Here is a 22,191-nt window from a genome sequence, read left to right as displayed (position 1 = left end):
CCATTTTTGGAAAATTACTTGAAATCCTTAACATAACCCACTTACAGCCACTGAGTTAGAAGTACTGACATGAAAATTAAACAAGTCAATCATCTGTGGAACGGGCAGGGCTCGAAAAACTCCAGACAATGATTTCCAAAACCACAGAGTGGCATTGGACAGTAAGTACGTCAATCAAACGGTCGTACTGCACTCCCCCTCCCCCTATCCCGCTCCCCGCGCGTGACCCCATCGTGCACGTACTCAAAGCTCGTGACCCAGAGCAAGTTTCTGTTTGTTGTTATCCTGCGGTAGCTACTGGAGCTAGCTAACTAGCTAATCCACATTTGGACCTAGCACTAGAAGACATCTTAGACCTGAAGTCCAACTTAGCTAGCCTGGCTCACTCTCGCGCATCTGTGTTTGCGCTCTCTCTCTCTCTCTCTCTCTCTCTCTCTCTCTCTCTCTCTCTCTCTCTCTCTCTCTCTCTCTCTCTCTCTCTCTCTCTTTCTGAGCCAGTGATAAAGTTAGTAAATACACTTTTTAGTTCTTGTAGTTTAGTGTTCCTTAACCTGATGTTCTGTGCTGCCAGGGCTGGAGACGAGACGGAGAAGGAGAACCGAGGGCCCCACACCGTCCGTCCCAGGCCTGAAGGTCGAGGCTGGGTCAGCAGTTGTTCCGGGTGCGTCCAGCGACCCGGTGTGGCTCTGACATGGAACACGGCAACTCACCCGACCTCTGACCTTTCCTTTGATGACGCCGCACCCTGCGGCCGTGGATCACTCCCTCCACCCCTCCACCCCTCCACCCACCACCCTCCACCCCTCCACCCCTCCACCCACCACCCACCACCCTCCACCCCTCCACCCACCACCCTCCACCCCTCCACCCCTCCACCCCTCCACCCACCACCCACCACCCTCCACCCCTCCACCCACCACCCCTCCACCCCTCCACCCACCACCCTCCACCCCTCCACCCCTCCACCCCTCCACCCCTCCACCCACCACCCTCCACCCCTCCACCCCTCCACCCCTCCACCCCTCCACCCACCACCCCTCCACCCACCACCCTCCACCCCTCCACCCCTCCACCCCTCCACCCCTCCACCCAACACCCAACACCCTCCACCCCCCCAGCGGTCTCCATTAGCCAGCTATATGGGGGGGATCTCTGGCCGGATTTGCTTACATATTAAAAGCACTGAGATGTTCTGGAGATTTACTCTAAGACTTTGACTCCCCCTCCAGACATGATAAATAGGGGCTTTATTTTTCAAACGGTTTCCATCTTTGCTGTTGACTTGAAACTGCCCTCATCCATGAGTGGGAGATTTAGGTATATCTATGTATATCTATGTTTTTCTTCTTCTGTGGGCATGTATTTGTGAAGGTTAGAACGGTTTGTGTGTAAGTGTGTGTGTGTGTGTGTGTGTACGAATGTAGGGATTTAAGTATGCATATTCATGCATACATGCGCATGAGCATAAACGCCTATGTGTGCACCAATGTATGTGTGTGAGTGTGTGTGTGCAGGCGTGTGTGTAACAGTATCACTGTTATCCTATCCTAGCCTTTTGTTGCTCCCTGAGGGGGACAGAGGTCAGACAGAGGTCATGTGACAGGGTGAGACACATAACCCCCCCCCCCCCCCAAGTCCTCCATGAACGATGACTGTTTCTAATCCTTTCACCAAATCCATACGCAGGACAGCCCTTTGAATCTGCCTGTTGAATCATTTGAACCTTTCCATAATGGAAACATCAGGGTCGAATAGAACCGAATAGAAAGAGGTTTCCTTTGCTCAGAGATGACACAAAGCAGACCCCCTCAATGAACAGAAAAGATGAGACGGAAAACATCTTAAATTGTGAAGCTTTTTAGATTCAGCGAATATTTTCACTTTTTTGTTTACCTTAATATCTCTGCTTTTGGCCTGCATGCTGGGTATGCAGATGGAAAAGTTGTGAATGTGAAAATCCATAGCATGTTTGTCTTAAGGCTCCAACTACATAGTCTGAATACATTTGAGTGATTGCGCTTCACTGCAGATACCCTGAAAACATTTGAGTAAATTACTTTTTTAGACAATAACAAGTCATTAAAACAGAGAGAGATTACACAGGGAAAGGGAGATCATTTCAAACATGGTGTTTATATCGTTCATTCACAAAGCTTTAAATTATGGGAGAAGTTAGTGCATTCCTTGAGGGCATTCATTCATTACTTTGTGTGTGTCTGTGTGTGTGTGTGTGGGTGTGGGTGTGTGTGTCTGTGGGTGTGTGTGTCTGTGGGTATGTGTGTGTGTGTGTGTGTGTGTGTGTGTGTGTGTGTGTGTGTGTGTGTGTGTGTGTGTGTGTGTGTGTGTGTGTGTGTGTGTGTGTGTGTGTGTGTGAGTCTGTATATGCATGTAGATGTTTGGTCTGTGGGTGTGTTTGGCTTTGGGTGTGTGTGTCTGGTGTGTTTGTGTGTGGGTCTGTGTGAGGTGTGTGTGTGTCCACAACTGATGACGTTCGTTGGTATGTGATACAAAAATAAGTAACGATGTGTGTGCATATGCGTGTGTGCGTGCGTGCGTCTTTATGTTTTGGTTTTGGTGGCTGTTATCCTTAAAGGTTGTATAGGTGATTTGCTTTTTTGGCCATTTTTGCAAAATTACTTGAAATCCTTATCATAACCCGCTTACAGCCACTGAGTTAGAAGTACTGACATGAAAATTAAACAAGTCAATCATCTGTGGAACGGGCAGGGCTCGAAAAACTCCAGCCAATCATTTCCATTGCCACCGAGTTGCATTGGACAGTAAGTACGTCAATCAGACGGTCGTACTGCACTCCCCCTCCCCCGCGCCCCGCGCGCGACCCCTTCGTGCAGTACTCGTGACCCAGAGCTCGTGACCCAGAGCAAGCTCCTGTTTGTTGTTATCCTGCGGTAGCTACTGGAACTAGTTAATCCACATTTGGACCTAGCAGTAGAAGACAATTTCCATGGCAGACAAGACGCCACCATCCCCACCACCACCACCACCACCAGCAAAGAGAAGGAAAACTCTTTTTCAGAGAGTAATTGATAATAAAAACGCTGAAAGAGAAAAACTGAAATCAAGAATAATCCTAGGCGCTGCTTTCGAACGTTGGCGGCAACTGAAGGACGAGAAGGGTCTAAAAACCGATGCTTGTGTGGCGGTTGACCTAGTTTCAAAGTTTATACCGTTTATACTCGGTAATACCGGTGTGGAGACGAGTGTATTACTCGGTGTGAAAATGTCCACACCGCGGCAACCCTAGTGAAAACCAGGACTTCCAATACAATTATATGAAACAAACATACATTTTCTAAAAATAGTAATGATTTATGTGACCGTTTAATGTTTATAACATCTGGTCCAACCATTGCAGCGAGAACGTATTCTCAGCAGGGGGTGCTGGGAAAAAAAAAAACTCAGCCTGCACTAGACTCGCAACTCGTTACATTGATAAAAAAAAGATGTATAGCAGCGCAGCTCAATTACACCAGTGCATGCGCGGACAGTTGAAAATCGATCGTTCACATCCAGCTGCTCACAGAACAAGTTTAGCGCACAACCGCTACCCTCACACTTTTTCATATAACCTTTTTTCAGCACTAGGTCATATGAGCATTAAATAAATGCTGCGTCTCAAAATGCCTTGGACAGCAGCGAGGATGACTCGCTTTGCCACGGGCCGAAACAGTTCGGAGCGACCACAGCCAGAGCGAACACAGCGGGGCAGAGGAGTGTCAGGAATAGTCTTTGGTGTACACATCAGTACGGCCTATTTGCACTACTGTTTAGTGGCAATGCAGTGTTTTATTCGATGCCTTTTTATTTTCGTATATTATTTCAATGAATACAATTTATTTATTCATAAAAAACGGATCTGGTCTTCAAATCTTTTTTCCAAATATAGGTCGTCTTACAATGGGGTTTGTGTTTATATTCGGACCAATACGGTACAGCGGGCGCTCACATGACGTTAAGCATTTCCTGGTGCATAATGTGACGCTTCAGAACCTTAAAATCCCGTTTCTCCCCGTTGACACGACAACACATAACCGGCGTTTTCAGAAATCTCCACTTTGGCCGGAGTTTTTAGAAATGATCGTTTTCTGTGATAAGACAGGGCCTCGGACAGGGGGTGTTGCAGCCCCCCCAGCACTCCTACTTCCCGCGGTACTGGGTGCAACTTACAGCTGAATGTAGTGCCATGTTGTTAAACGAAAACCTACGCTAGCCTGGCTCGCTCTCGCGCATCTCTGTTCGCGCTCGTGCATGATTGCGCGTCCAGGTACTTGGAATGGGTGGAGTCAGAGTCAGCGTTGAAGGAGAGGGGGTAGGACCATTTGAGTTGTGTATTTTCAAAATCTGCTGGCGTTTCGCAAATCACCTACCCAACCTTTAACTTAAAGAGTGGTTTGGACGGATGAATGGACGCACAAGAGCCATACAGTGACGCATACAAAATGAACTGATCACAATTTGCACTTTAAACTTAACGTTCAAATACACTGAGGCCTCGTTCCCAAATCCATTGATTAGCCACGCTGTTGTTAAGGTGTGTCACTAGTCACGTTTCCGTCTAAAGGTGAAGCGAATCTTTAGAAAGTTTGAAAAATAGAAATTTGAATTAGGTGCGTTTCCATCAAGTGGTTGGAACGGAAAACTACACACATTCCAGGGCTTGTCGTATCCTTTTGATAACATGCTCTCTCGTAGGTCCGGATATATAGTGGAATTGTGTTGTTGTTTTCCATCTAAAATAGCTGTAATGTTTTGTTTTTTTTCGATGAGAGTGAGGAAAAGTTTTACCTCTTCAGCGGTCCACACGTATCTATTATTCACATTGGCCATCTGTTCCATAGACGTATTTAAAGGATACATTGTACATATTTAAAATCAAAATTCGTCCCAGCCTTTATACCACAGATACTCTAGGGTCAATAGCATATAACCACGTTGTCTGATTACAGTTTAATGCATTTTTCACAATTTACCAGCCCTCGTTTTGAAAGCTGAATTTGACAATCTGACAATTTGACTGGAACTTCTTAGTAGGTGTCCATGTATCAGGGATTAAAGGACACAGTATAATAAAATGATTTACAAACATAGACATCCTATATCATATATATATATTTATATGATATAGGATGTATATGTATACAAGACGCTTAAAAAATATAGATATATTGACGCTACAAGTTGATGTCGGCAGGCTTGCTATGGCCGGTCGTTATGCGGAAATCAAAAAGACGTTTGTGTCTTGTGTGTTCAATGTTCGCTACGTCACAGCTGTTTCAAAAGGTGTGTTTCCATCTCCCATTTTGCGCATTTACTCTCTTTCGCATAAGTTAAAAACCACCTCAAGCAAGCGGAAAAACCTTTTTGCGAATTAGAGGATTTTTATGCGAATTTTGGTGTTTCCATCACCATTTACTGATTCAATACTTAAAAGCAGGGGGATGGAAACGCAGCAAGTGAAATCCCCTGAAAGGCACAGCTGATACCCTTAGGCTCTTAATTGGACACTGCGGACTACCTGGAAAACAATCAATAGGATGAATGTTAGTATATATCATTTTATGCATTAATGTTTGTGCTTAACTCCACCACTGAACCTTTGGAGAGGGTGGATTATCGACCGACCGACCGCAAGACGTCCTGAAACACATTGCATTCGTTCTGAACCTCGCAAACAGATGAAAGAGTTGCTACTCTCCAAACAAAAACAACTTTCTTCCCCTCAGTACACGGCAGCGCTACAACCAACACCACCAACAGCAACACCGCCGACACCCAACACAACAGCCAGCATCAGATGAGCCGGGAAGGATTCTGCATCCAATACCTCCCATTAATCACCCTCACCCCCCATCGCTGGAAGAGCTAAGGCAGAAACACGCTCTGTCTTGGCTCCCACGGGATCAGACATCAAACGCACCCTCTCCCCTGTCCGCCTTCCCCCTGGAGAGAGACAGAGAGAGAGAGAGAGAGAGAGAGAGAGAGAGAGAGAGAGAGAGAGAGAGAGAGAGAGAGAGAGAGAGAGAGAGAGAGAAAAAGAGAGAGGGGGGGGGGGGGGAGAGAGACAGAGAGAGAGAGGGTGGGGAGAGAGACAGAGATAGAGAGAGAGGGGGGGGAGAGAGAGAGAGGGGGGGGGGGGGGGGGAGAGAGAGAGAGAGAGAGAGAGAGACAGAGAGAGACGGGTGGAGGAGGAGGAGGAGGAGGAGGAGGAGGAGGAGGAGGTGCAGGAGACGGCCCTCTGGTAGTGCAGCTCTCAGTGGAGTCCATATTGATTACAGCTGCCAGCGGCGGCTAGCTGGGGCCCGGACCCCGGCAGCAGGGACCCAGATGGATGCTGCTCGGAACGGGGCTGCAGGAGCTCAGCGGGGTGCCGCAGAGGCGGGGCAGGGGGGCGGGGGCGTACCTTTTGTCATTGATGCAAGCCCAGGTAAATGTGGGAGAGGAGGCAGTTCCACCTGAGCCGGGACGAATGACAGTGAGGAACAGAAGCAATAAAAAAACAGAAACTTGTGATGCTAACTGGAGGTTTTGGGGCTGGAGGGGCTCAGTGCACATCCTCATTCTCTAGTATTTTCTTGAAGGGTAAAATAAAATCCATGTTGTAGGTTTCTTGCCAGCAGCACGGCCAGACTCATCAATCGGTGCAGTGATGTGTGTGTGTGTGTGTGTGTGTGTGTGTGTGTGTGTGTGTGTGTGTGTGTTCACGTATGTGTGTTTGTGTGTGTGTGTGTGTGTGTGTGTGTGTGTGTGTGTATGTGTGTGTGTGTGTGTGTGTGTGTGTGTGTGTGTGTGTGTGTGTGTGTGTGTGTGTGTGTGTGTGTGTTTGCACGTATGTGTGTTTGTGTATATATGTGTGGATGTCTGTGTGTCTGTACGTCTGTGTGTGTGTGAGGTGCTGGGGAATTGCATCAGGCACCTCCAACATTTTAATGAGGTGCATTTTGGGATTGTGAAACATTAAATGTGTTGCAGTGCAGGCTGATAAGCAGCGTCGAGCAAACCTGAAAGAATCCAGCCTGCTACGAATCATCCGCTGGCAGGTTGTGTGGCTGAATAATAACGTTCATTTTTACACCTATATGTATATGACCACTGGCTTTATTACTATTTCTATTGTAAATATCTTTATCAGTTCCGGACAGCCGTGGCAGCGGTCGGAGGCCCCGGGACTTGTAACCAAAAGCGTCTACTTTCATTCCTCTCCCTGGGGGTCCGGTCAGTGAATTCTGCCCCGCTGCAGAGCGAGGATGGGGGTTGGGGGGCTTTCTGTCCCTCGCCTGCCGGGTGATAGTGTATATGCTGTTGATTATTGAGATGAAGGACCATAAACTATAAACTCACCCGTACCCTGATTCTGTCCTGAGGAGCCGTGAGGAGACTGCTGAGCAGAATGCCAGTGTATGGAGGGACGCACAACCAGCCTGCAGACACACACAACCAGCCCTCTGCACTCCAGAAACACACTCTCTCTCTCTCTCTCTCTCTCTCTCTCTCTCTCTCTCTCTCTCTCTCTCTCTCTCTCTCTCTCTCTCTCTCTCTCTCTCTCTCTCTATGGATCCGCACATAAATGTATGTAAAATAACACAATTATCTCATCCAAACTCAACGGTCACTTCACTGTGTTTAGAAAGCTGTAAAGACTGCACTTCAACACAGTAAAGAATAAAAACAGACCAACGTTGCGTGTTAACTTTTATAGTGTGACCCCGTGTTGAAGTTTGGCAAACATTTGCTCTTTACTCAATGATTCATAATGCTCAGCGTTATTCACACTTTCTTTGTCTGTCTGCTGCATTGTAATTGCTACTTTCCCCCAAGAGGAATATGCCCCCCCCCCCCCCCCATGGTATCAGTCTTTGGTAGCTCCTCTTCAAAGACCCTGTCTCTCCCCTGACACCTCCACAAGAATCTGGGATCAAGTTGCTCTACTTTTAGTCCTGTGCGTGTGTGTGTGCGTGTATGTATCTGTGTGGGTGTGTGTGTGTGTGTGTGTGTGTGTGTGTGTGTGTGTGTGTGTGTGTGTGTGTGTGTGTGTGTGTGTGTGTGTGTGTGTGTGTGGGTGTGTGTGTGGGTGTTTTTGTGTGTGGTAGTAGTAGTAGTACTAGTGTTCTGTGACTGTATCTTTCTAGCCATCTGAAACATAGTTTGCTCAGACCCAGCCTGTGGAAAAGAGCAAGGAAGTCAGAGAGAGAGAGAGAGAGAGAGAGAGAGAGAGAGAGAGAGAGAGAGAGAGAGAGAGAGAGAGAGAGAGAGAGAGAGAGAGCAAGCAGTCCATCTGCATCTCCTCTGACACACGCACACACACACGGTCCCACATACACAGACGGACACAGACGGACACAGACGGACACACACACACACACACACACACACACACACACACACACACACACACACACACACACACACACACACACACACGCTTACATACACACAGTCCCACACAAACACCCAAAAATATACACTTACTAAAGTACACATTCACACAAACAGAGTCCCACACACACGCAAATGCAGCTGTGTATTTGTTGCTTTGATTTATGCCACTGGGGATGGAAGGACGGGGTTTGTGTGTGTGTGTGTGTGTGTGTGTGTGTGTGTGTGTGTGTGTGTGTGTGTGTGTGTGTGTGTGTGTGTGTGTGTGTGTGTGTGTGTGTGTGTGTATCCATGTGTGTGTGCTGTTATGGGAATGAAACTTAGCACACAAGGAACTTTGGAGTTCCACAGGAAATCCATTTATTTGAGAGGGCAGCAGAACTAAAAATAGCCCCGAACAATAGCGCCAGAATTAATTGCCCGCATTTTTAGGAAAAGGCGAGAGGGAGATTTGTCGTTCCTCCGCCGTCTCGTTTTATGTGCATGATGTTTGTGTGTGTGTGTGTGTATGTGTGTGTGTGTGTGTGTGTGTGTGTGTGTGAGAGCGCGTGTGACCATTGTTGGTGTGAGCGTGCGTGTGTGTATGTGTGATGGAAATATGCGCCGGGTAGTTGTCATGTTATTCTGTATTTGCTGTATCTCTACTTGTCTGCAGCTGTCAACACGCGGCGGAATCTCAATCATTTTGTTCCCCAGTCAATAGCCCGCCACCGACGTCTTCTCTGACAGGATGAGATGATTTATCACCAGCCCCCCCCCCCCCCCCCCCCCCCCCCCCCCCAACCCCCCCAGCCCATCCACAGTAAGGCCTGCCCCGCTCTGCTGAGCCCCCAGCCCGGTGTGTCCTGGGCGTGGTGGGCTGGCGGAGTGCTGTAGGGCCTGAACAGGGGGCCATGTGGCGTCTTTAATGAGATTGCGCCTCGGTGTTTAAATATTTAAGTGTTCCTGTTGAAGCCCTCTCCTCATCGCCGTCAGGCAAAAGACTAGAAGCGCCCGGAGAGAGGATTTCTGGAATCGTCACCTTTTTTAAAAGCGTCTCCGACTGGATAATGATACAAAATAAAGAATAGGCCCTGGAATATTTAATGGTATTTTGGGGAAAACAAAGCCGGCTGTGTCTGTACCTGCGCATTCAGTCTCTCTCTCCAGAGCCGATAGGTATTCAGGGACGCTGTGACAGAGGGAGCAGGTTGATGAAAAGCTGTTGAATTATCCATGTGTTTTTGATGGGATATTTTCAAATGGCTTCTTTTATTTCGGTTTCTTTCTCTCCTCCTATTTTATGCTGGGCTCTGCACTGTTGTTGTGCGGCGTATTTTTCCGCAGTTCAATTCTTTATTTTATGCTTGATATTTTTACATCCTACCCCCCACCACCCACCCAGGGGGGGGTCCGCTGCCTGCCACCCCCTGCTGGGCTTAGAGGCCATGGTGCTAGTAATGTTGACAGTTCCACGTATATATGACTGAAAGTGTGTTTGTGTGTCTGCCTGTGTGTGTGTGTGTGTGTGTGTGTGTGTGTGTGTGTGTGTGTGTGTGTGTGTGTGTGTGTGTGTGTGTGTGTGTGTGTGTGTGTGTGTGTGTGTGTGTGTGGCATGTGCGTGTGTGTGTGTTTTCTGTTAGTGCCTCTGTGCACTCATGCACGTGTTAGAATCTGTGTGCGTATGTGCGCGTATTTTCCTGTGTGCGTTTTTGTGCGCTCATGCATGTGTGTGTGTATTTGTATGTTTGTGCACATGAGGGAGGGACACAGTGAGAGAGAGCGAGCGAGGGTTTGTGTTTCGGTTCCAGACATTAGTCTGGAGGGGAGAGGTGGTTGCAGCATTTCTTAAGTGGTACAAATGGTGGAGGCAGACATGGGAACGAGAGGCAGGGGACTGGCAGTCTGACTGAGCAATGGTTTTAATAATAATAACTCTAGCATTGTGCTGATGATGTAACCACGGTGCTTGACTCCAATTCAAATCCTGTAAACCCAACGTAACTTGTTTGGGTGCTTTGAGGCAGAAAGCCAATTCTGCCTCAATTATTAGTAGAAAAGTGAGGATACTGTGATCCTGCTGCGTTCAAAAATGACGTAATTCCAAACATACTTGATTCGTCCATCAAAAAGCATTCAATGTCATAATGTGTTCAAATGATAAACAAGCAAAGGCTGAGAGCTTTCAGGCGGGTTGTGATGGTTGGAGGGAGAGCAGTAAACATGAGTCCAGTTTGATTGTATGTTCAAGAAACCCTGCAGCCCTGGGAGGCCCAGGAATCGAGTGTGGAGACGCTGGCATCATGATGAGCTTAGTTATCATCTCTTTACCTTCCAGCTGGAGGTGCTGAGAGTGGAGGAAGCCAGAACAGACAGCATCTCTGGTAACTCTACCCCTCCCTTCTGGCCAGACCCCCCTACATCACACCCCTCCTCCTCCTCCTCCTCCTCCTCCTCCTCCTCCTCCTCCTCCCTCAGCACCATCTTATCCTCCCCTTTTCCACGCCAATAACGAACCCCCAAACTCACTCTCCATCCACCCCCAAACTCACTCTACATCCACCCCCAAACTCACTCTCCATCCACCCCCAGACTCACTCTCCATCCACCCCCAAACTCACTCTACATCCACCCCCAAACTCACTCTCCATCCACCCCCAAACTCACTCTACTCTCAACCCCAGACTCAATATACTCTCACCCCCAACACACTCATCCCACCCAAACCCACTCTAAATCCACCCCCTCCACAGACACAGACACACACAGGTAAGAGTCCCCTCTCTGGGTCCAGGCTGAATGAAACACTGTAACCCAGTCCGCTCCGCCCCCGCCCGCCGGTCCCACGCCGTCTCCCCCGAGGGGACACTGACGCCGCCGTCGGCTTCATCATTTGTCCAGCGCTCCCTGGCGGACAGGGGCCCCCAAAACAGGGGCCCCGTCACACAGGGGCCGTCGGTGGACAGTTCCCCCCGTCCACAGACCCCCCCCCCCCCCTCACCCACCCCCAAACTGCATCCCAAGATGCCCTGCTGCCCCCCCACCCCACCCACCCTATCCGGTGCCTCGCCCCAGCGTCCTCCCGTTTTCCTCCTCCCAGCCACGCTGCCTCCCTACCTCCCTCTCTCCCCGTCTCCCAACCCCCACAACGCATTATTAATAATGAGAGGGACAGCTTTCATTTGATCTATTACTTAGAGCAGGGGGGCAGACGGGGGCCGCTGCAGCCCCCCCCCCCCGCTGCATCCTTCATTATTTCATGGAGGCTTTCTCCTCCTCTGTTGTGCGGATGAAATATTGAAGTTGAGGAGTGTAGTGCAAAGTGGCTCCACGCAGGGCCAGGTGGGTGCGTGTGTCTGTGAGGCTAGGTGTGTGTTTGGCTAGGTGTTTGTGTGTGTGTGTGTGTGTGTGTTTGTGTACATTGTTAGCTTGGTTATGTTTGTGTATATATGGTTGTGTAGTGTACTTGGGAAGTTTTTGTGTACATTGGTGAGAGTGTGTGTGTGTGTGTGTGTGTGTGTGTGTGTTCGTGCGTGCGTGCGTGCGTGCGTGCGTGCGTGCGTGCGTGCGTGCGTGCGTGCGTGCGTGTGTGTGTGTGTGTGTGTGTCTGTGTGTGTGTGTGTGCGTGTGTGTGTTTGTGGGGGGGGGGCTGTTTGTGTGTGTGGGGAGGGGGGTGTTTGTGTGTGTGTGGTGTCTAGGGGGGGATTGTGTGTGTGTGTGTGTGTGTGTGTGTGTGTGTGTGTGTGTGTGTGTGTGTGTGATCCACCTGCTCTCCTCATACAGACTTCTCAATGAGCGTGTGAGGACTTTTATCTCTCGCCCTTCAGTAGTGCGGCCGTACACGGGAAGCGCAGCGTATTAGATATTAACTTCCCTCAATCCAAGCTCAACTTTTTCACTTTGAAATATTCAGTGTACTTTTTTCACCACGTTTGTATGGAAGCAATGTTCACTAAAAAGTCATCGCCAAAGGTATGCGTGCAATAATTACCCCGCTCCACCTGTGCCCAGAGGAAACGTTGAGGCCAACTTGGCTCTGACATCGTCTTCATTCTTTTAGCATCACGTAAACGACAACAACACGGCTATTCAGTGGAGGCTGAGTCCCTAAACCCAACACTAAAGTGCTACTAATTGCTTTTCCTTTTATTACCTCATAAAAGGTTTTGACTCTCCGGAGAAGGAGGAGGGCGACTGAGTTACTTTTATAGGACGCAAAATTCAAATTACAAAAATGTCTTCACGTTAAGAGTTAACTTCCGGCCACCAACAAATCAGTCAAGATGCGCGCACACAGGCCCTCCCTGGCCCAGAGAACAACGCCCACACACTCCTACCTTTACCCATTACTGCTGCATCCAGCGCAATTAAGCCACGTACCATTAACCCCCTCTATTGGAATCCATTCCTCAATAAACATTATGTTTCATTCCAACATATGAGATAATGTGTGATGGCTGTAAGATCTGCATCCGCTGCATAACTCGCTCGCCCCCATCAAGGGGACGCTGAAATGAAGTAATTGGTAGAAGAGAGAGAGAGAGAGAGAGAGAGAGAGAGAGAGAGAGAGAGAGAGAGAGAGAGAGAGAGAGAGAGAGAGAGAGAGAGAGAGAGAGAGAGAGAGAGAAAGAGAAAGAGAAAGAGAGAGAGAGAGAGAGAGAGAGAGAGGGTGGAGAGTGGGGTGGGGCTAATCCAATGTGCTTATGTGGGAGGGGGGGCAGAGGGATGACATTGATATACAGTGCTCCATTAATTGCCGTATGAATGGGGTGTGAGGCGGACGCGCTCTCTGCTGATGCATCGCCGTAAAGAGATGGGTCCACTCTGTCTTCTGCGGCCCACAGCGTAGCCAAGCTCATAATTATTAAAACCCCCAATTAATCTTCCCATCACTCGGGCCGGAATATACAATACCCCCCCCCCCCCTGTATAAACCCTTACAGGAGACACCCCAGTCAACGTTTGCGTGCGGCTGCTTGTGTGTGTGTGTGTGTGTGTGTGTGTGTGTGTGTGGCGTGTGCATATGCGCATGTGTGTGTGTGTGTGTGTGTGTGTGTGTGTGTGTGTGTGTGTGTGTGTATGTGTGTGTGTGTGTGTGTGTGCATATGCGTGTGTGTGGGTGTGTTGGGAGGATGATGTATTGTGACACTCTTGTCGGGGCCAAGAGGAGCATCATGTACAGTACATTGTTTTAGTTCTCTGAGTGCTGCAGAGATGAGGGCCCTGACCACAACGTCTTACTGATGGACACATCATCCAGCAGTTAGACGGTCACTAACCACATGAAGGAAGCCTGTGTAGATGAATAGAAGCATAGGCTGTTGTAACGGCCATAACACATACTTCATGTGCCATCGAGACTGTTGGCATGGAGATATACGTATACAAGGTCTGCTTCTCTTTACCGCACGTTTACAGCAGGTGGGACACACAGTAACAGGCAGCGAGGCAGACGTTTTCAAATCAACATTTATTTTATTGGAAGGCTCTTTTTTATAGTGGATAAAACTTTAAATTAACATATTTGAAAACAAACACAAAACTAGTAAAATTGTACAGTATATTGTGTTCTTAAAACGGTTAAGGTAGCGGCTGATGCTAAGGATGGAGGACATTTTTATCAATAAGTAGGTCTTCTGATGGATCAGAATAGAAGCGATATGCAATGCATATTCCTGTATCTCCAATCAAGGACGCATGTGTGTGTGCAAGAGATAGAGAGAGAGAGAGGGAGGGAAGGAGAAAGGGGGGAGGGAGGCTAAAGCTAAGTTGTGATTTTACAGGGAAACGCGGGCCTCTAGCGATGCAACACTTGCTTATTATAAAAACAATCTCTTTAGCCCATTCACATCTCGCCCCTCCATTTCATCTACTGCTGCGTAACACCTTACTGGCATCTAGTGGCGACGGGCAGTACTGCAACCCAAGAACTGCAAGGGCTGTCCGTGAGGTAAGGGGGTTCAGTGTTTACAAGCGACAGTGTTCCTTAATTAAAAGCAGCACTTGTTGGAGCACTTTGTCCGCCGAAGGGCCGGCATCCACAACGACACAAGCAGGGCCTCTCACCCTCCGATAAGCCTCCTCCACTCTGAAACACATGGGGGGAAAGAAACCAAGATCCACATGGTGAAGATGTTAAGTTCTAATCAAATCCATAATAGTAGCTGTAAGAGACACGTTGTAAGGGATCAGATGTAATCTCCTACAACGTATCGTGGAGCACTTGGGAGAGAAGCGTTTCGTCAGATCGTCTGACAGTGATAAATGATGTGCTTCTCCAGACCATCTGAGGAGGAACAGCGGCTGAGTTCAACCGTCTTCCCCTCAAAGAAAGAACAATGGCTTGTGTGTACCAAACACTGCGGTGACGTGATGGAATTAGCTGGTGAGGAACTCTCTCCCTCCCTCTCTCCCCCTATCTCTCTCTCCCGCTCTCTCCCAATGGCTCTCTGTCAAGGTCCCTCTCCCTCTCCCTATCTCTCTCTGTCTATGTCTCTCTCCCTCCCTCTCTCTCTCTGAGCCTGACTCTGTGTGGGATGTCACTCGTTCGCCTCCATCCTTTTTTTCTCTCCTACTCCTCCTCTGGCCCAAGCATCTGGCTCTGTTCCCCGTGCAGCGGGTCATAAACTTCATGCGTTGTTGGTGGTGGTGGATCTGGTAGTTGTGATGGATGGGGGAGTGGTGGTGTTGGTTGTGGTCGTTGTGGTGGTTCTGGGGGGGGGGGGGGGGGGGGGGCATCGACCAGTCTTGCCTGGCAGGTCTGGGGAGTTCACCGGCTGTGGGTTTACAGCCGCTTAATGGAGCACAGCCGCACAGCCACTAATCACCTGCTCTGTCTCATCAGTGGACCCCCCCACGGTGAGTGTGTGAGTGTGGGAGTTTGTAAGCGTGTGAGTGTGTGAGTGTGTGATTGTGTGAGTGTGTGAGCGTGTAAGTGTGTGACTATGTTACTATGTTAGTGAGTTTATGAGTATGTGAGGTGTGAGTGAGTGAGCGTTTGAGTCTGTGAGTGAGAGAACGTGTGAGGGTGTACAGCCACCCAATTACACCCTCCATACTAATCACGTAGGAAGATGTACGACTGGTGTTAACGCTTCTGTTAACAGATTGATAGTTGACAGATGTAAAATAATAATCATATTAATAGATTGTACAGTCTAAAATGATTATGAATAGAGGAGTGGAGGGAGGCAGGTCAGGCTGTAAACATGTGGTGATACAGTGTGTGAGTCAGTGTGTGTGTGTGTGTGTGTGTGTGTGTGTGTGTGTGTGTGTGTGTGTGTGTGTGTGTGTGCGCGTGCGCGTGTGCGTGTGCACGGTGATACATGACCCCTAAGGTTTGACCTCACCTGAGCCGGAAGAGGAGGTTGTGGTCGAGCTCCTGCTCTTCGTCTGTCTGTCCCTGTCCTCTGGCCTCCAGCCTCCTCTTCCTCTCCTGGGGGTCGAGGGTTAGCAGGACCACCAGCGAGGGCTGCAGCAGGTCGGGGGGCCAGCGGTACAGAGGAGACCCCTCAGGGGGAAGGCTGGAGACCGGACCACTCACCGCCGTGGCGATGGCATAGGAGGCGGTGCTGTGCCAATACCTGGGGGGGAGAAGGGGGTTTGCATGGGCATGGATGGATGGATGATGACTGTTTGATGGATGGAATGGTGTCTAATACAATACATACATCTTTGTATAGATTTAGAATAGAGTCTTAATAAAGTCTCTCAGTCATAAGATACAGGACGTGCGTCAGGGCTTCTCAACCATCACTGATGTCATGTTCCACTGATGGAACCGTTGCATTGCATCCTGGGTCATCAGAAACAGACCCTTCATCCCACGCAGCGACGGAGACTCACCCACCCTGTCCCACAGTGTGTGCGTGCGTGCATGTGCGTGGAGGGTATGTACAAGGTGTGTGCGTGCGTTCGTGTGTGTGTGCGTGTATATGCGTGCATGGTGCATGCATGCGTGTGTGTGCGATGGCTCCCACTGAGCCCCGTCCCTGTGACGGCGGCGGGGCTGCTGGGATGTTGCCACGCAGCCCCGCTCGGCTGCCTCGTACCTGTCGACGATGACGGGAGCCTGAGAGGCCTCCTTGCCCATTTGCTCCGCTGTGATGTAGTTCCCCAGGGCGTAGAAGGCCCTGCGGATGAGGGGGGGCTCCCGATCAAAGACGGCTCTCCAGGGGGAGAGGCACTGGGGAGGGGACCGCAGCAGCCTGGCCCCAAGAGCCTCCCTCAGAGACTCAGTCATAGTGGTCTTCCCTGTGATGAGCGATGAGAGGTGGAGGACAAGAGGAGGAAGAGGAGAGCCATGTAAGAGAAAGACAAGATGGGAGATCTGGTAGAATAGCTGTGATGGCAAAGTCAAACATGGAACTGAGAATGGTGAGTTGCCCAGTAGGTTTCCCTTATCAAATCAGTTATTTTTAATTTAATATAGAAAAGGGCAGAAATTACTACTCTGATTACATTTTGGAAGTGGTAAGATTGAAACTATGGGCAAAGATAAGATGGGATGCATTTGTGAGTACAAATATATGATTGCCTGGGTATGCTGTAACAAGCTTTAATTTCAATGTCCTGTAGCTATTTTTCTGAGGTCATGATCTAAAAGAGAAATGCCATCAAAGAGCTAATTTAGGAGATAACTGCATCAGCAGAGCAAGTTGTCAGCGAATCAGGAAGGCTTGCAGCCATCAGCCTAATGACCGCCATCCCCTCCTCTATGAGCTAATGCTGTTAACCTGTAGCGTCCAGTCCTTCTATGACAACCACGGGGAAGTCTGGACTGTGTCTGGACGCGTCTGTCTTGCCCACAAGCTCCAGCACGGCCCTGGACTCTGGGATGATGTCACAGCTCTGTGGAGCAGAAACACAACGCGTTGGTCAGCGGATGTGATCCGATGGTTTGATAGACATGTGTTTTATAACCCCCAGTGGCACGCGAGGGTACTGCGTGTTGGACGGGGGATGTTATTCTTGAAATAGACCAGTTTAGAATAATGTAGAAAATATGTATAATAAAAATCATCAAAATCAATTCTGAATTATTTGTAAATTAGGCATATACTTTTATTATTTGGATAGTGTATTAATCCATACTAGAATTTGTGAATAATTTCTGTATTCTTTATTTGACATTTCGTACATTTATATTATTGATTAAAGACAAAGGTTTGAGACTCCTCATTAAAACAGTTCCTGGTGTAATTTGCCTCTCTGCCACGTGAGGGAGACATTTATTGTAAATAAGTAAACTAAGTTAAGGGAATCAATACCAACAAGAACAAACCTCTTGCAAAACCTTGCAGGCCTCCGCTCGACAGTAGAACACATCAGAGTTCTCCATGTTTAGGACCGATGGGTGGTAGTTCGCTTCCTCGGAGGGAACAACATAACACGTTTTTGAAACGTCCATGTTCTGGTTCTCCGAGCCGGACCACAGCTGTTGCGACCACCGCCCCCCATCCGGCCCCCTGAGGTACGAGCACACCTGGACCTGCTCACTCAGACCCAGAGCCCCCAGCACCCGCCTGGTCAGCGAGGGGCACTCTGAAGCGTCCTTCAGGAAATAGCCTCTGATGAGAGAGTCTTTGACGTGAGGCAGGTAGGAGCTGACCGGCAGTAGCTCACACTCTGCTGGCAGCTCGTTCCTCAGGAGGTCTTCAAGTCCAAAGTAGAACCTGGCGCTCTGGATCCTGTCGTCTCCACACACCAACACAGAGTAGCAGCGTTCTTGGATGTTCCTGAACTTCTCCGGCGCCTGCTGCGGCTTTTCTGTGAGAGCAAAATTCAGAAGAGCTCCTCTTTTATCAAGGTCAATAGAGAATACACGCGACGACCACTGACCGAGCAAAGACATGCTGCGTTTAGCCATCTCTGTGTTCAGTAGTCCAGGCCTATGGAGGAGGTACAGCTGAAACCCGCAGCAATTTCATCTATGAAACGAAACTACAAGTCACTGCCCTGCAAAGCAGGAACTTGCCTGCAGGGCGCGCCACAACAACAGGTTGTGTTGGGTTTCGGTTCTGTGAAGTTTCGCTTTTAGAAAACAGAGAGTGATTAAGTGGACTATGGTCCACTACCAGCTGACTTGGCTATGACGTGTTGGAGGTGGGGGGTGTGTTTCGTTGTTTGTAAACAGAAACTATATCATCTCACAACCTCCAGCACTATTTAAGAGCAGCCTCTTTAAAGAAGAGCAGAACGGCTCCTGCAGTCATTGATACGTTTTCCAAATTTGAACCATGGTGCCGGTGATGTTTTTGCGATTTTGGATCGCAATCAAATCCATGATCTCGAGTCTGATCTCAAACTTCCATTTGAGATCAGATGAAAGGAGCATCGTTCGAGGAGGAAGAGCCTCGTCCGTGAGCGGGATCCCGGACACAAAGCAGAAAGAGCGACCTGCTACTACCCCCACCAGCGTCAATTACCACTTTACGCGCAAGTGCAATTATAAATGCGGATTCTGTTTCCACACAGCGAAGACGTCTTTCGTCCTGCCTTTGGATGTGGCAATGAAAGGACTCACACTTCTGAAGGAAGCAGGTACAATTACAAAATGAAATGAAATATACCTATATTTATATATATATATATATATATATATATATATATATATATATATATATATATATATATATATATATATATATATATATATATGACACTCAAAGACGCTTTTAACAGGGAAGGGGGAACCTGACTAACCACCATCAGTGTGTAGCACCCACTTGGGTGAATATATATTAAGATATAGGATATAGATAAAGATATATATATATATATATATATATATATATATATATATATATATATATATATATATATGTTTTTATTATATATATATATATATATATATATATATATATATATATATATATATATATATATATATATATATATATATATATCTTTATATATCTTTATATATACATGTGTGTGTATGCAGGCCTATACAAAGAAAATATCACGTCACTATCATAAACCTAAATACGTTGTATTGTGGATACAATTCACTTTTTTATTTATCAAAAAAATATGAAACATTAGCCTAATTATTATTAATATTTCAATGTGCTAGGTATGGAGAAGATCAACTTCTCTGGCGGAGAGCCGTTCCTGCATGAGAAGGGAGACTTCCTGGGACGGTTGGTCCAGTTCTGCAAAGTGGACCTTCAGCTGCCGAGCGTCAGTGTGGTCAGCAACGGAAGCATGATCAAAGAAAACTGGTTCCGGAAGTATGGTACGTTATTACCGAAATAGACCTTTCTATGTTGACCACCGTTATACTTTTATATAAAACACGTAATTTGTTTTCATGCCTTTGTGCTTTGTCTACGCACCAGCAGGTGGCAGCATTGCTTAAAGTTGTTGTTATGGCGCATTTCCACTGCAGGGTGCGGAACGGATCGGATCGCAAAGGTGCGGGTCGGATCGCGTTTCCACCGCCAAAAGTGGGCGTGACCCGGACTTTGCCGTACCCGTTCCGACCCCATTTTAGGGACTCCTCCGTTGCGGTACCCAAAACGAGACCAGACGCCTGAAAGGGTACCCTGGAATTCCAGCTACACCCCCCTCCGTTGATTGGTCGACAGAATCGTCACTTACGGGTGACGCGGGGATAAAAACAAACAAACAGTAGCCTCGAGGTATTATTCTTTACAATTAACATGTCGCGTAAAAAGCTTGCTTGGGCGAACAAGGATGTGGAGACGTTCGTCTGCATTCTTGCGGAGGAAGACGTTGTTTACGATGTTTACGTAGCTGCCGCGGCGATCGACATCCGGCCTACCACAAAGGGTACTGTCTGCGGTGGAAACGCGACCTCGGAACTGAGCTGGGCTATACCGCCCCCTCCCTACCGCCCCTTTGCGATCCGATCCGTTCCGCACCCTGCAGTGGAAACGCGGCATTAGTTTCGTTTCTGTGAACAGAAACACTGAAATAAAACTCATCTGTCCGTGTCTTAATATCAGGCGAGCATCTGGACATCTTGGCCGTTTCCTGTGACAGTTTCAACGAGGACACCAATAAGCTGATTGGAAGAACTCAGGGCAGGAAGAGCCACCTGGACAACCTGTACAGAGTCAGGGACTGGTGCCGTCAGTACAAAGTGGCGTTCAAGATCAACTCTGTCATCAACACGTTTAACATCGACGAGGACATGGCCGAGCAAATCACCCAGCTGAACCCTGTGCGATGGAAGGTAAAGTGTGTGTGTGTGTGTGTGTGTGTGTGTGTGTGTGTGTGTGTGTGTGTGTGTGTGTGTGCGTGTGCGTGTGCGTGTGCGTATGCGTATTGACTGTAGTGTGCTGCGTTCAGGTGTTTGTATTGACTGCAGTGTTGTACGTTCTGGTGTGTTTATTGACTTGTAGTGTGGTGTGTTCAGGTCTTCCAGTGCCTCCTAATCTTCGGGGAGAACGCGGGGGAGGACGCCTTGCGGGAGGCAGAGAGGTTTGTGATCAGCCCCGAGCAGTTCCAGGACTTCCTGGATCGACACAGCAGCGTCACCAGCCTCGTACCCGAGTCCAATCAGAAGGTAGGACCACGAGTGAAGAGGTGCATACCACAGGTGTACACCAAGAGGTGTAAGCCTACAGGTGTATATACCAGCAGGTGTCTACCAGCAGTTGTATAGTTACAACAGGTGTATACCAACAGGTGTATACCAACATGTGTATAACAGCAGGTGTATACCAACAGGTGTATACCAACAGGTGTATACCAACATGTGTATAACAGCAGGTGTATACCAGCAGGTGAATCCAAACAGGTGTATACCAGCAGCTGTATACCAACAGGTATATAGTTACAAGCAGGTGTAAAACTACAGGTGTTTACCAACAGTTAATACAAATAAATAAAATAATTAATCTCTAACATTATTGGGGAATGCTATGCTATTTTCCATTTCTGACACCTTCATTTTATTCTACAAATACAATTACATTTACTACAATTACATTTAAAGCAATTTTATCTCCAGTTTCATACAGCTCTGGACTTATGTAGAGTCATATATTAAATCATTGTCTCTTTTTTCTATTTAAGATGCGTGATTCATACCTCATCCTGGATGAATATGTAAGTATTTAAATTACCGTTATATAACATTGTTATTACATTGAAAATCATGCAATTGATGTATTCTATTATGAATAGCTTAGTTTAAGTTACCTTTGTATCAATGGAATTTAAAAAAAATATCTCATCAGCATGCAAGGAGACCAATCGCATCGACCCACAGTAACACTGGGTTTCCTCTGCTTAGAAAGCAGTGGAGGGTGTTGTATGATGAGCTCTAAGCACCCAGGTTCCCCTCTTGCTACAGATGCGGTTCCTGGACTGCACGGGGGGCAGGAAGGACCCGTCCAAGTCCATCCTGGACGTGGGCGTCGGAGAGGCCATCTGCTTTAGCGGCTTCGATGAGAAGATGTTTTTAAAAAGAGGAGGGAAATATGTGTGGAGCAAAGCAGACATGGGCCTGGAGTGGTGATGGATATCACTGTGTTTAGAGATAGACCGGCCAGCTGTTGTAGTAGCATTTGCACTTTGCATGTTTATTTGTATAGGCCTATATATTTTACATAAATAAATATAAATGAGTAAATAAATTATAATTAGAAATGTATGTAAAAATAACAAAATCAATGATTGATATAAACATAAATGTAGGAGTTTTTTGTGCATTAATATGTGTTTAAAAAAATGTATCTGTAAATAAAGATTAATATATTATGAATATTTGTACTATACCACATAAAAAGACAATTGTCCTTGATAAAGTGCAGAACCACAAAACAACGTATTTTTTGTTTGAGA

At 47.7% G+C, this 22,191-nt stretch overlaps 2 protein-coding genes across 2 annotated transcripts; one reads left to right on the top strand and one right to left on the bottom strand.

Moving 5' to 3' along the window:
* Window positions 1–13,823: 13,823 nt before the first annotated feature.
* On the bottom strand, window positions 13,824–18,384 carry cmpk2 (cytidine monophosphate (UMP-CMP) kinase 2, mitochondrial). Its single transcript, XM_030356211.1, has 5 exons — window positions 17,657–18,384; window positions 17,109–17,223; window positions 16,425–16,626; window positions 15,723–15,956; window positions 13,824–14,461 (listed from the first exon to the last, which is right to left on the bottom strand). Exons 1-5 carry the CDS (start codon window positions 18,239–18,241, stop codon window positions 14,341–14,343), a joined length of 1,257 nt encoding a protein of 418 aa, XP_030212071.1. The 5' UTR covers window positions 18,242–18,384; the 3' UTR covers window positions 13,824–14,340.
* A 77-nt stretch (window positions 18,385–18,461) lies between these two features.
* Window positions 18,462–22,111, top strand: rsad2 (radical S-adenosyl methionine domain containing 2). The gene is made up of 6 exons (XM_030356212.1): window positions 18,462–18,915; window positions 19,451–19,612; window positions 20,346–20,575; window positions 20,759–20,908; window positions 21,421–21,453; window positions 21,701–22,111. Exons 1-6 carry the CDS (start codon window positions 18,612–18,614, stop codon window positions 21,863–21,865), a joined length of 1,044 nt encoding a protein of 347 aa, XP_030212072.1. The 5' UTR covers window positions 18,462–18,611; the 3' UTR covers window positions 21,866–22,111.
* Window positions 22,112–22,191: the final 80 nt, after the last annotated feature.

Source organism: Gadus morhua, chromosome 5 (assembly GCF_902167405.1).
Source record: "Gadus morhua chromosome 5, gadMor3.0, whole genome shotgun sequence".
In the NCBI taxonomy this organism is placed as follows: Eukaryota; Metazoa; Chordata; class Actinopteri; order Gadiformes; family Gadidae; genus Gadus; species Gadus morhua.
The sequence above is the reverse complement of the archived record's forward strand: the minus strand, read 5'-3'. Positions and strand labels throughout refer to the sequence as shown.